General features: G+C 42.4%; 1 protein-coding gene across 1 annotated transcript in view; it reads left to right on the forward strand.

The window, feature by feature from the left end:
- Window positions 1–13,384, forward strand: part of RSPH14 (radial spoke head 14 homolog) — a 343,818-nt gene that overhangs the window by 20,323 nt on the left and 310,111 nt on the right. The window contains exon 4 of the mRNA XM_073629244.1: window positions 6,769–6,887. Coding sequence (XP_073485345.1) covers window positions 6,769–6,887 — 119 coding nt within the window. The remainder of the gene's footprint in view (window positions 1–6,768; window positions 6,888–13,384) is intronic.

Here is a 13,384-nt window from a genome sequence, read left to right on the forward strand (position 1 = left end):
TTCACATTATACAAAAAAATTGGGGTAACTTTACTGTTTGGATTTTTTAAAATTCATGAAAATGTCCCTTTTCCAAAAATTTGCGTTTAAAACACCGCTACACAAATACCGTGTGATAAAAAATATTGCAACAATCGCCATTTCTAAAAAAATATATATAATGTTTGGGAACTCTAAGTAATTTTCTAGCAAAAAATACAGATTTTAACTTGTAAACACCACATTTCAAAAATAGGCTTAATCATGAAAGGGTTAAACTTCTCCACAACTGTATCCATGACCTGTCTGGTGTGTTCCTTGGCCTTCATGATGCTGTTTGTTCACTAAGATTCTCTAACAAGCCTCCGAGGGCTTCACAGAACAGCTGTATTTATACTGAGATTAAATTACATACAGGTGGACTCTATTAACTAATTAGGTGACTTCTGAAGGCAATTGGTTCCACTAGATTTTAATTAGGGGTATCAGAGTACAGGGGGCTGAATACAAATGCACAACACACTTTTCAGATATTTATTTGTAAAAAGTTTTGAAAACCATTTATCATTTTCCTTCCACTTCACAATTATGTTCCACTTTGTGTTGGTCTATCACATAAAATCTCAATAAAATACATTTATGTTTTTGGTTGTAACATGACAAAATGTGGAAAATTTCAAGGGGTATGACTACTTTTCCAAGGCACTCTATGTACTGCTGTTTCCCTCCTATGAGAAAAAAACAACAGTTAATGTCCTTTCTCAGTTTCAAATTTGATATTTAGTTTTCTGCACCAATCAACCTCTTTTTGAAATACAAGGAGCATGGCTTAGAAGGAAAAAGCAGAGATTAGAGCTAACAGGACAACAGCATATGAATGAAATCTGAAGCAACATTTCTTCTGGATTCAAGACTCTGGCTCCACTAGTGCAGCCAGGCACTGTCATAGTAAAATTGTTTTGATATAAATGAAGTACGCTCAGTCCTGTCATTCATCTGACAGGGCCTCCAGCAGATGTACTGACATCTTATGTTGGAAGATTGGAAATTGTTATGCATTCTTATTGTTGGAGAAAGTTGAATTGCTAAGGGGTCTAACAGAGGCAATAAGAAGTTTGGATGGAAAACATTGGAAAAAAGGAGAGAAGTAGGCACAGCAAAGGTGAGTGCATTAGGGTAAAAAAAAAAAAAAAAAATCACCTATGGAGGAGTTAGCACAGAGCAGAGTAACAAGAGGGAGTGGAGAGTCAGAAAACGAGGGTCCAGTAAGAAGGGGCATGGTGGAGAGGTACTGTATGTAGTACTGAGTATGACAGCAGAAGGAGCAACATAGGAGGAGAGTTTAACATTTAAAGTAGACCTCAAGTCAGAAATTCACTTCTGGTATGCCTGTCCCCCTGCACTAAGAACTTAAAATGGCAGCCATATACCATGAGAGGAGGAGGCATTGATTAGCCAAACACATGGGGAGAATTTAACTTTTTTTTTACGTTTCAATAATTTTAATTGTCATTTCAAACAATATTTACAAGCAAATAAAAAGGGATAATACAAAACCTTCATATTACCATCTGATCGGCATTGCGTAACAGGGACCTAGCAGGGCCATAGTCAAGATAGTACAGGAAAGTGATCTATTTTAGCAACTTAGATGTGGACTAAAAATAGCAATCCTAGGGATATTCAATCCCTGGATTAAATGGAAAGTGGGTAAAATAAATTGGAAAGCAGAATAGCTTCTATGGTAAATAACTTAGGAATCTAGAGAAAATCAGGACAAGAAGAACAGGTAAAAGAAAGAGGGGGCAAGCCTCGAACACCAAGGGCACAAAGAGAAATGATTAAATCTGGAGAAGATTGCAATTAAAATCTGCCAGTAGGTTGTGTGTAATCCAAGGATCCCAGATTTTATGAAATTTAGGTAGGTTATCCTCCAAGGTACCCACCATTTTCTCATATGTCATGCAATGGTTGATATGAAACCTCAAAAGGAATAATTGGCTTTTTCCAAGACCTGGCGATTGTCTACTCTGTGGCAGTAAAGGTGGAGGTAACCAAATTAAATTCAGATTTGGTGCATTCAACTGTTTTTTTTATTCATAAGAGCTTTGATGGGTTTTTTTCGGAGAGGTCTATCTAGTAAAGTATAATTCATCTGATAGGTGTGGGACCAAATGTGTTTGGCCATCCCACCATATATTTCTAAACGTGCTATCAACTATGCAACTCTGAAAGAGAAGCTGTTTTTATTACGTTTTAGTTACAGCAGGTAGCATGGGGGGAATGTCGGCCTCAGTTTCTGATAGCTATGAAATGGTAAGTGGAAAGTTTTGAAGGAAAGCAGAGAAGAAAGTGGTGCCTGCTCCATGTGAGGCTCCATGTGTCCTCCACTAACATTAAACAGGAAGCTCTGTCCTTTCTTACAAGGTACCGCAACTAATTTAAAGTGGATGTAAACCCAATGTCACCCTTTCTAAACTACTGCCATAGGGGTTATCTATAAGGATATAGATGCCTCCTGCATGTATCTTTACCTGTCAAATGTCTCCCCTCTGTCTGTTATGAGAGCCGAAAAAGTGCAGATTCTGTGGGGGGGTCTGTTGTCTGGAGCTCGGTGGGTGGAGTCGTGATGTCAGTAGACTCCCCGCCCACCTCTACACTCCCCTTGTCAATATGCATTTTCTCCTGTGTATTCCTTACACTGAACTTCTGCTATGATCTCTAACATCCAGTGAAAAGACAGGAAAGTAACCACATGACTTCAGCATGCCAAATCATGCTGAGGTGTGGAACAGCCAATCCTCGCAGAGCTGCTGAAGAAAGGAGTGGGGGTGGGAATTAAAAAATAATGCATGTCTTAGGCTAGTACACGAGATCTGTAAATCACCTGTCACTCACAGCAAGGGGGAGGATTTGACAAAGTTTTTCTCAGTTTGTCAAGATTTATCTTACTGAACAATAAAAGAGGATTGCTCAGAGATGGATTAACTCTGTGTGGCAAGACTGGGCTCAAATGATAGGAAATCTTATACTCTACATTATGACATAAAAAAAAAAAAAATTCGGGTTTACATCCACTTTAACTTGGTTAGTGTTGAAAACAGAACTGCAACCAGGCTTTTACTTTTTCATTAAGCCAAATCTGCCTAAGCCTATCATATATCAGGGTAATTGGTAAGTGCAGATTTCCTTCAATGGTTTAGAGGGATTGTCAGGTGGATAATGTGATAAAGTCATCTATACGCCTGTTAATAACTGAATCTGCCATATGTGGGATAAGCCTCTTCCAAAGGTTCTTAAGTATAGGTCGGTGTATAGATATAGGTATAGGTCGGTGTCACCATGCAGACCTTGTTTGACCCACCCTAAAAAAAAAAAAAACAATTAGGAACAGCCAAGTACTCAAAATTTTTTTTATTTTATCCTGACAGGTATTTTCATAGCAGCTGGACTAGTAGAGAACATCAGAACCTGCCCAAGCTTTCTTATCCATCTAATCCAGAGCTCAGCCTCTCATCTTGTGTGACTGTTTTCTTTCCATGCATTGTCTGAATTTAGCATGACTGAACTGGAATCCTTTGGATATTTAAACAGATTTACTGCCTTTTTGGGTATTCTCTGTCTGTTTTGTGTTTCTGTTTTTTGTGCTTGCTGAGCCTGGGTTTATTACTTTCATTCTGCAAAAGGAATCAAGCAGGGCAAGAAAAGAGCATGTTGGTTTAGTGGTTAGCATGCTTGCTTTACAACACTGGGATCCTCTGTTCTGTTACCACTAGATACCATACACAGTACATGCAGTTTGTGAGTTCTTGCTGTGTTTAGGTGGTTTACCTCTGGGTGTTCCTGGTTCCTTCCATAGCTCAAAATGTACTAATGATAAATCAATCCTAATTTGTGTGTTTATACTGTATATGTATGAGTGTGGTGGGAGAGGTAGACTGTAAGCTCCTCAGGGAAGTGTTCTGAGCATTGTATTCTTTCAGCACTAGATAAATATGGGGGAAATTCAGCTGAAAGACACTTCTTGGAATATTCAGAGTGGCATAGAGAGGGGCTGTGGAGGCAAACAATAATGCATGGCAGGAAATACATTTGTACGGTGAGTTTTAGCCTGTTCTGTATTTAAGTGGAGGCACATTATACATATAAACCAGTGGCGGCTGGTGCTCAAAATTTTTGGGGGGGCGCAAACAAACTGAAAAATTCGGAAAAAAAACATCAGTTGTAGCCTCACTGTGCCATCAATTGCAGCCACTGTGCCCAAAAAATGCAGCCACTCACTGTGCCCATCAAATTGTCAGAAACCATGAAATCAGACGGAGACAGAAGTACAGTTAAATCACACTTGTTTAATAATAAAAGTAAAAAGAACAAACGTAGTCAAAACATTGCCAGAGTTCAGGAACCGGAACGGATAGTCAGACAAGCCAAATGTCAGGGAGCCGGAGATGAGCGTAGTAAAACAGCAAGCAGGATATGGAGCCAGAAGGGATGTCAGCAAAGGAAGTCTTTTAACAGGAATGCAGGAGAGCGTCTCTGTGATGTTGACTAAGGTGAAGACTTAAGTAGGCAGGACTGACGAGCAGGACATCATAACAGCTGAGTAACTGTGGCGAGATAGAAGCTGGCAATTAGCTGACAGCTGAGCGGCCAGCTCTGAGAAGGAAGGGCTGAGCCCAGCCTTGACACAAATGCAGCCACTGTGCCCCATTAAGTGAAGCCACTGTGCCATCAAATGCAGCCACTGTGCCCATAACTTGCAGCCACTGTGCCCATCAAATGTAGCCACTGTGCCCATCAAATGCAGCCACTGTGCCCATCAAATGCAGCCACTGTGCCCATCAAATGCAGCTACTGTGCCCCATGAAATGAAGCCACTGTGCCATCAAATGCAGCCACTGTGCCCCAGAAAATTCAGCCACTGTGCCCCATAAAATGCAGCCACTGTGCCATCAAATGCAGTCACTGCATACACTACCCCCCATATATTATATATGCACCAACCCCCATATATTATATACACACTACCCCCCATAAATTATGTACACTAACCCCCATATATTTTATATATACACTACACCCATGTATTATATACATGCTACCCCCCATATATTATACACACACTACCCCCATATATTATATATACACTAATTCTGATATATTATATACACACTACCCCCATAAATTATATACACTACCCCCCCCATATATTATATACACACTACCCCCATATATTATATACACACTACCCCCCCAGAAATTATATACACGAACCCCCAATTATTATATATACACTAACCCTATCCATTACCCCATATATTTTAATATTTTATATACACTGAATTTTATATATGTACACTGACTCCCCATATCTTATATATACACTGGGCCCCGTGCATGATATATACTGAGTGACCCCCCCAATGTATTATACACACACATACCCCCCCCCCCCAATCTTTCAGCACCAACTTCCTTTCTAGCTCTGAGATGTCATGTTGTGATGCTGGAAGAGTTAGTGCGGAACGGAGGGGTGGGCAGCAAGGTCTCAGAGAGACCTGGGGTCTGCAGCACTAGGCCAGCACTTACCATCAATATCGCCGCTCCTCTCTGACAACCGCGCGCACACCAGTCAACTTCACCCCCACTGACTGTGGCCGGGAAACCGGAAGTGACGAAATAGCACTGCCCACTGTCCTCTCCTCTGGTCCCAGTCGACTCCACCCCCACAGTGACGATAAAAGTACCATGCACTGTCCTCTCCTCCGGTCCCTGCCTCACCAATCCTAACCAGTTACTATGCCATACTGACAAATCACAGTAGAGTGGGGGTGTTTGCGGGCGCATTGCGTGCACCCCGACCACACCCTAAACACAGGCAAATCATCTTCCCATAGACCGTCGCGTGTCCGGCTTCTGGTCACTCTTAAAGTGACCATTTTTATTTTTTTTTAAACAGCTTGGGTGGGGGGGGGGGGTGGGGGTCGGCGCCCATGAGTCCCCTAAGACGGGCCGTCACTGATATACTATATATTCTGCACCTCTGCATTTTTAGTGACACCTTGACCTTGTTTTGGATTCCTATTTGACGTTAATCCATTTTTCTATTGTAACTTTGCTTGAATAACATGCCTACTGTAGTGACACCATAGCAGCAAATGGGTTGACAAAAGCCCTTTTTGGAAGATGCATGTTACCTTATCCAAGGTGTCGGTAATTTTAGTATGATTACTATTCATAATAAACCATCTGTACAACATTACACTATGTTTTTCCTTTATATGTTCTGCAGCACTTATTATATATAGGGAAAAAAACAAGGAACACCACTCAGGTGGGTGAATCCAGATAAATGAATGAGTGAAGTGAATTGAAGGACTCGTCTCAAGGGTGGTAGCCACGGCTTGCCCGCCGTACAAACTGCAAAAAGAAAGAAACGACTGCACTCCAAGATGATGAATATGCATCTTTTATTAATCCATCCAAGTGACACACCACAGGAGAAACGACAATCAAGACAGACATGTTTCACACAGTATTATGTGCTTAATCATTGCCAATGATTAAGCACATGATACTGTGTGAAACATGTCTGCCTTGATGCCTTGATTGTCGTTTTTCCTGTGGTGTGTCCCTTGGCTGGATTAATAAAGGACTCATATTCATCATATTGGAGTGCAGCCGTTTCTTCCTTCTTACTTATTGTATGTGACCACTGGAACATAAAGGCAAGTAAACAGGCTAAGGCTATGTAGATTGTGATTCTCAGTTTTATGTTCCACATTTCAGGGAAGGTATCTTAAAAAGTGACCTTATTATTCCACTCTCACACCTTCTGAATGACCCGGTGGATATAGTTCGGAGAAATTTGCATCAAACATTAGAGATGCTCTCAGAGCTTCGAGCTGGTAAGTGTTTATATTTCTTCATAATCTTTGCAATCCTAGATAAGTGGGGACATTTATAATATATATTTTATATATATATATTATACACTTTTTGGTATAATTCAATTCTATGTGGTAAATGCATGGTTGAAAATTGTGATGTATGAATAATGTGTGGAGTAGAAATGTAATGTAATTTCATTGTGATTTGTTTTACAATGACAATAAATCTTATCTTAATAGCAATTACTAATATGAAAATAGTGGATAATGCCTCAAACTATTGTGCTACCAAATTCTGTCATTTTGTATTGGTATTTCAAGTTACAGCAGCATCATGTAACTTCGTCCCTTAGGGCTCTTTCACATGAGGGATCCGTATGTCCGTTTTTCATCCTTCCGCTTTCAGATGAAAAACGGACATACATGTATCCCTATGGATCGTCGGATTTCAGCGGTGACATGTCCGCTGACATCCGACCCGCTCCGATCCCAAAAGTGTAACGGAGGAAAACCCTACTTTTCCATCTGTTTTCGGATCGGATCTGGTGACGACGGACGCTACTGTCCGTCATCACCCAATCCCCCATAGGGGAGAGCGGCACTCTGACAGGTCCGTCGCTGCACAGTGTGCAGCGACGGACCTGTCATTTTCCTGCTCAGCGGGGATCGGCGGAGCGATCCCCGCTGAGCAAGCGGGTGTTCACGGGGCGGATCATCACTGATCCGCCCCGTGTGAAAGAGCCCTTACACTAGTTGGCATTAGTCCTTTCGATTATTTTCTCTCATTAAACCAGATAGATACATTTATGAGGTGGAATGGGGTCTACACCCAGATGCGCAGTGTAGTGCAATGGGAATGATTTACAAAAGCTGGTGCAAAAGTTGCCACCAGTCACTTTTTATCTTTTAAACTATGCAAGAAATCTGGTTGCTATTACTATCATTTCCCATTTTGCATCACATTGTATAAATCAGAAAAAAAAAAAACATTCTGTGGTAACCACAATAAAAAAAAAGTTAATCATAGCTTGGAACTAGCTGTATACAGTATGGATATTAGTTATTGTGACTAGTCATTTAATATTGTGACCGGCTTTGTTTTGGTCATTTATTAATATTGTGACCAACTGTGTGTTATAATTTATTATGCTAAGGTGTAAAGAAATATGTAACTTGCAACAACCTGTACCTGCAAGGAGACATCATGGATATTCCATAGAGAATAATAGAGACATTTTTCACTGTCCCCTATGGTTTTAGGGTATGCCTAATGTCTAGTACACACGATAAAAAAAAAAAAATCACTTTTGGAGCGATCATACGATAATCTGATCATTAGTATACAGCTTTCAAGAGACAATCACAACAGTTCATGCTAAATTTTCTGAAGGAACAAGTGCAAAAAATTTTTTCGTACAATGACAAAACAATGGATTTTCGTGTAATTGGTATAGTATTTGTACAATCGTGTGACCAAGACTATGCATGCTCGGAAACGAAAGAATACAATACAATACGAAATATTATATGATTCCCGAAGTTGTATTCTGTAATACAGGAAATTTCCTAACTTTAATAGCCTATTGGTTTTCGATGTGGGACTAGCATGCAAAAATAAATAAATAAAAGGGCGATCGTTTGTCCGATTTTCTCATCGAGTGTACTAGGCATTAGCCAGACACTTATTTTCAAAACATTTATCTGCCTCTTAAGCCAGGTACACGCTATTACTTTTTTTTTTCCTGCAAACCCATGGGTTGTACAAAAAAAACCCTGACAGCTCCGGGAGCCGCTGTACTAACCATGCAAGGTTAGTTCAGCGATCTCCCCTGCTGAGCTGTTGTGTTTTGAAACGGGGACATTCCCCTGCCAGAATACTCCAATCAGCGTTCTGTGCCATTGTTTTCCCACTTAGGACAGACTGACATACACAGGTTGGGTCGAATGTTGGCTGTTTTTTTTTTTTTTTTTTTAGGACCGGCCGTTGTCTCCCAACGTTCGGCCGATGTGTACGGGGCTTTCGTTTCTGCAGTGTGTGTTTTTGATTCTTGCTTTAGGAAACCTACACTAATGCCCCGTACACACAATCGGATTTTCCGACAACAAATGTTGGATGTGAGCTTGTTGACTGAAAGTCCGACCGTGTGTATGCTCCATCAAACATTTGTTGTCGGTCCCGTCTTGTACGTCACCACGTTTGTAATTGTTGGCCAACATTTGTGTGACTGTGTGTATGCAAGACAAGTTGGAGCCAACAACCTTCCAACAAAAATTCACAGTTTTGTTGTTGGAAAGTCCGACTGTGTGTACGGGGCATAGGACAAAGATGTAAACTGCTATTACTGATCTCCTGAAAATGTTAGTTGCCTTCTTTAGTTGATTTTCTTTGTCCCTGACCTGGAACAAGTATTCAGATGAGAGAAGTCAGAGAAGTCAGAATTGTTGATCTTTTTTTTCCAGGTCAGTGAAAATATTAAAGCCAGTAGAGGAGCTTGAGAGCCAGGCAACCCATTTTCACAGATAGAGAAATCAGCAATGGGAGCTTGTGTATTTTTTCAGCACAAGTCACTATCATGGGAGACGTTAGGAAACCTTTATTGTATAATTGTTCTTCATGTTAGTCATGATGATTGGATGGATTCAATATTTTTTAAGACACTGGCCCTCTTTTCTTTAAGGGCCTATTACTGCTATTGTGACTCAGTAATATTTGTGGAAACATGCATTTTATATGTTGCTGCAATGTGGTGCCATTCATTCTGCAATGTGCGGAAATATACTGACCTTTGTTACAGAGTGGTGTGCTACCAGAATGGTACATGCAATTTTTAGCCTGAAGAAACCGATTAGCCCATCAACATGAAATGGTGTGATTGATCCCTTAGTTCTCTGACCTGCATACCTCCTCTGGGCCTCAGAAAACATTAAGGCAGAGAGTCAGCATTACAGATAATCAACTAGCATTCTTAGGAGATTAGCATACCTCCCAACTTTTTGAGATGGGACTGAGGGACACCTATTAGCAGAAGTATGCAGGCATAGGACACACCCCTTGCCATGCCCCCTTAAAGGAGAATTGTAAAAAAACAAGATTGGTTAAACCCACAAGTGCTTTTTTACCACTACGATTCCTTTATATTGGCTTTTGAAATTTACAAATGCAGCAATTTAGAAATCAGATGAAAGGTTTAGCACTGGGAAACACTTTTTGATAGATAACAAGTGCATTTTATATACATCTATATAGATCAGACCAAAATGAGGGACAAATCAGGAGGGACATTGCTCCAAATCAGGGACAGTCCCTCGAAATCAGGGACAGTTGGGAGCTATGGATTAGCATCGGCATCCTCCATATTCAACTTTTAACAGATCTACTTTAAAGGCTGATGTGCTGAGCACCTCTGTCCAGACATCCTCTTGTCTGACCACAGACTATAGCTCTTCACCAGTGAATGCAAAACGTGGGCTCTTTCACACGGAGCGGGTCAGTGATGATCCGCCCCATGAACACCCGCTTGCTCAGCGGGGATCTCTCCGCCGATCCCCGCTGAGCAGGAAGATGACAGGTCCATCGCTGCACACTGTGCAGCGACGGACCTGTCAGAGCGCCGCTCTCCCCTATGGAGGATCGGGTGATGACGGACCGTAGTGTCTGTCGTCACCCGATCCGATCCGAAAACGGATGGAAAAGTAGGGTTTTCCTCCGTTACACTTTTCGGATCGGAGTGGGTCGGATGTCAGCGGACATATCACCGCTGACATCCGACGCTCCATAGGGATACATGTATGCAGGGCCGGTGCTACCACTAGGCAAACTAGGCAGCCGCCTAGGGCGCCCTGCTGCCTAGGGCGCCTGGCCACTGGTTTTCCTACTCTCTTCTCTCTGCAGCAAGCAACTAAGTCTCAGCATCAGCATGCAGCTGCCGCTCCGTTCACACATAGTGTCAGAGGCGCAGCAGTGGTGGAGGACTGTGTCTGTGCCCTGACTCCCGCAACAAGCAAACATTCATTGATGGGCACTGGTGAGGCTGCATTGAAGGGCGCTGGTGAGGCTACATTTGATGGGCGCTGGTGAGGCTGCATTTGATGGGCGCTGGTGAGGCTGCATGTGATGGGCGCTGGTGAGGCTGCATTTGATGGGCGCCGGTGAGGCTGCATTTGATGGGCGCTTTATTAAAAAGGTGGGATTTACATGGGCAGGGAAAAGGGGGCGGAGTCAGCCAGGGGGGGGGGGGCAAAATGAGGTTTCGCCTAGGGTGTCAAAAATCCTTGCACCAGCCCTGCATGTATGTCCGTTTTTCATCTGAAAACGGAAGGATGAAAAACGGACATACGGATCCCCCGTGTGAAAGAGGCCTAATCCCAGCTAATCTGCCAGGGACTTTCTGGTACAGGTCCCAGGGAAGTCTCCCCAGTGACAGAATTAAATTATACTACACTGTATCTGTCCCTATAACAAAAACAGCATTGTTCTTTAGGTAGAGCTTGGCTTTAGGAGTAGTGGCAGAATAATTCCACTAGGTGGCATGATTGCCTGATAATTTGTCTGGTTTTTGGAGGCCTGAGCATTTAGAAGCATATTAGTAATAATATTCTATCTGTTTCTCTGCAGCATGAGTACAGAAGAACCCTGGGACAAGTCCCAGGCAGGTTTATACATCAGAACATACACGTCTTTCATAAATAAGCTAATAAAGTGCACTAGTCTATTTCTGCATGAGTCTTGTTATCACAATTGTTAATAGGAAGCTCACTGTGGCACCATTGTGATAATGTACTAAGGACAGGAATTTCCTGACTAGCTTCTATACTTAGTAATAGCGACAAGGAGATATACTGCAACCCTTTCGCCAGCACTAAGTGAGCACAAATACTCAGGATTGCCATTATTTTTTTAATAATGCACAACAAAAAATAGAAGCTGCAATATACCTACCATCTTTCTTATTGAAGACTTTCACTGCACCATGCTTACCATCATTCTAATTGGCAACTGTCACTGCAATATACCTACCATCCTTCTTATTTGCTACTGTAGCACTAACTCTCGGTGGAGCTGCTGGATTAAGTGGGCTTGTTACCTTCACTCTCCTTCCCTCTGTTTTACCGGCACCGGGTCTAGGGTTCCGTTGAGTTTACCTCTGGACGATACACGCACCAACACTTGAATACGTTTTCAATGCTTTATTAAACGATTTACTAAGGAAGTGGCAGGAAAGAGGCAAAAGGGAAACCACAGAAGAAACTCAAATATCTTCTTATGAAATTCCTGATAAATGTCCTGGTAGAATTTGGTTATTACAACAGGATGCACTCCCCTTGTGGGATTCAATCTTTGCTCGCCTGGATAGGTCTCTCTCACTTGCCTAGCAGCCACTACGTAGCACGAACAAAAGTCTCTGCCACAGACTTATTTGGGATAAACCTGTACGATCCTCTGCCACAGGATGTGTTGGTTTTTGCAATGAACGTCAGTCACAGTGCTTTAACCTTTAACCCAACCCGGCAACACTATGCTGTATAGTTACTTTTTAGGATACGTCCTCCAACCGAGTCACCAGGCCCCTCTCCAGACCAGCACGCTGCATGATCCTTCCATGACGGGTCCTCCCCTGGGATCTCCTCGGTTGTCCAGCTTCTTCACTCTGGATAGACAGCTCAGGACCATTCCTCGGCTGCTGTGGTAGGCCCCAGACAGGCTTCTGGGCCCACCCCTGCGCCGCAGCGATGTGGGCTTCCGGAACGGAGGATCACGAGATAGCTCTCTAACGCATACCTGTCGGCCAGGAAGGACAGCAGGTTGCTGAAAACGAACCCCACAATATGGCGTCTGTCCCATAAATACCCTCGCCCAGAATGCAACTCGGAGGACCACCGCCACCGAATTGTCTCCGGGACAAAAGAGCATCCATACGCTTCGACACGTTGCCCCTCCAACACTGGCCAGTGACAACAGGGACACCCACCGGTCAGCATGGAAACACACACAACGTCAGCCAAGCTGAAACAGAGGCAAACCTAACCTATTTAACGAACAAGTTACTAAATTTACCTAACATATGGTAGATTGCAAATCTACCAGCGCTACACTATATTATGCTTACCATTATTTTAAAGCAGAACTAGCCCCACCGATTTAACTGCTTCCCAAAAAAGTTAGATTCAAGGGATGCCATGAATGATACCCACCACACTTATTTTTGCTGTCAACCGAGCTGTCAATCCATCAAATGGCTTTTACCATACCTGATCATATGTGTATTATCATGGTAACTGCAGATCATACAGAGGCTAAGATGGCAGCTACCTTAGCTATAAAGGATAGGAGGGTTTAGTTATGCTTAGAGTGGCAACTGTCACTGCAATATACCTACCATCTTTCTTATTGGAGACATCCACTGTGGCCTGATTACCATTATTTTTAGCGGCAAATGCCACCGCAGTATACCTACCATTCTTCTTGCTGGAGCATGCTTGCTATCATTCTAAGTGGCAACTGTCAATGCAATATA

The sequence above is a fragment of the Aquarana catesbeiana genome, linkage group LG01 (genome assembly GCF_042186555.1).
Source record: "Aquarana catesbeiana isolate 2022-GZ linkage group LG01, ASM4218655v1, whole genome shotgun sequence".
NCBI lineage: Eukaryota > Metazoa > Chordata > Amphibia > Anura > Ranidae > Aquarana > Aquarana catesbeiana.